General features: G+C 45.2%; 1 protein-coding gene across 1 annotated transcript; it reads right to left on the bottom strand.

Moving 5' to 3' along the window:
- Positions 1-1,177, bottom strand: LOC133726992 (transcription repressor OFP8). Its single transcript, XM_062154622.1, has one exon. The coding sequence runs from the start codon at positions 1,101-1,103 to the stop codon at positions 225-227; it is 879 nt and encodes a 292-aa protein (XP_062010606.1). The 5' UTR covers positions 1,104-1,177; the 3' UTR covers positions 1-224.

Genomic DNA, 1,177 nt, shown 5'->3' with positions numbered 1-1,177 from the left:
GAAAAAAAGGCCAGGCTTTTAGTCCATTCAACTCTAAAGTAGACACAAGATTCACAGTTTCTAAGAAAAAGAATCAAATACAGAGAGGTCATAGAAACTAAAGTGAAAATAGAAGATAAACCCACTAATTAGTCAACCAAAGTTAGAATCCTAACTATTTCTTCTTCCTCAGAAACTAAACCTAAGCACAGATTACAGAGGAAAACAGAGAGTGTTCTGTTTCTTCAAGTCCCCAAGTTGGAGAACAGAGCCTCCCAAATCTCAGTGAAAACCTCAATAATAACTCTGTGATGATGAGGCGAGTTCAGCTTCAGAAAACACTGCAAGAGATGGTCAAGATCTTTGCCTGAAAATATCTGCTTCTCCACGATCATTTCCACCATTGATGTTCTGAAATCGTTGTAAGGATCACTAGATTTCTTCACCACAGCAAAGCTGTCCTTCACTTTTCCTTGCAATGGCATCAGACCCACCTCAGAACCCCCTCTTCTCCGGCCAAAGCTCTGACCTTTCCGCTGAGAACTCGAATGCAGTCGCCGGCGAGACCCGGACGAATCGGAAGTGTGAGTGTTCGAGGAAAACAGAGTATCAGTCTCGTCTTCTTTCTCTTCATCTTCACTGCTAGACCACCACCCATTGTAAAAGTGATTACTATCCAAAGAAGAAGAGCTGATTGCGAAAAGATCGGTTTTCTTACTCCTCGTCTTCTTCTTCTTCTTCTTCTTGGTCGCTCTCTTCTTTCTCTGTCGAAAGCTATGGCTTTCATGAACTTCGTAGAATGGATTTGAATGCGAGAACAGAGAATTGGGAGGGATTTCAGGCTTCACAAATGGGGAGCGACGTTCGAAAATCTTGCGTCTGGGGAGCATGAGGTCTGTGTTGGATCTGGAAATGACGCAGCTGTGGTTGATGGGTTGCTGTTTCGGGTCGTCGGAGCATTTAGGTCTGCAAATGGACCGGAAAGGCTTAGCAGCAGGAGGAGGTGGCTTGGGAAGAGAGTGATCAGTTTTTTGGATCACGTCAGAGATGCTGCGTGAGCGGCAGGTGCCGAGTGAGGCCTTGTGGAACATGCGGGAGAGCTTTAGCTTGAAGCGGTTTTCCATTAGAGAGAAAATACAGAGGTTAGAGAAACAGAGGAGTTTTAGAGAGAGAGAGAGAGAGCAGAGGAGGAGGAGGG

Source organism: Rosa rugosa, chromosome 1 (assembly GCF_958449725.1).
Source record: "Rosa rugosa chromosome 1, drRosRugo1.1, whole genome shotgun sequence".
Lineage (NCBI taxonomy): Eukaryota > Viridiplantae > Streptophyta > Magnoliopsida > Rosales > Rosaceae > Rosa > Rosa rugosa.
This window is presented reverse-complemented; position numbering and strand designations above follow the sequence as displayed.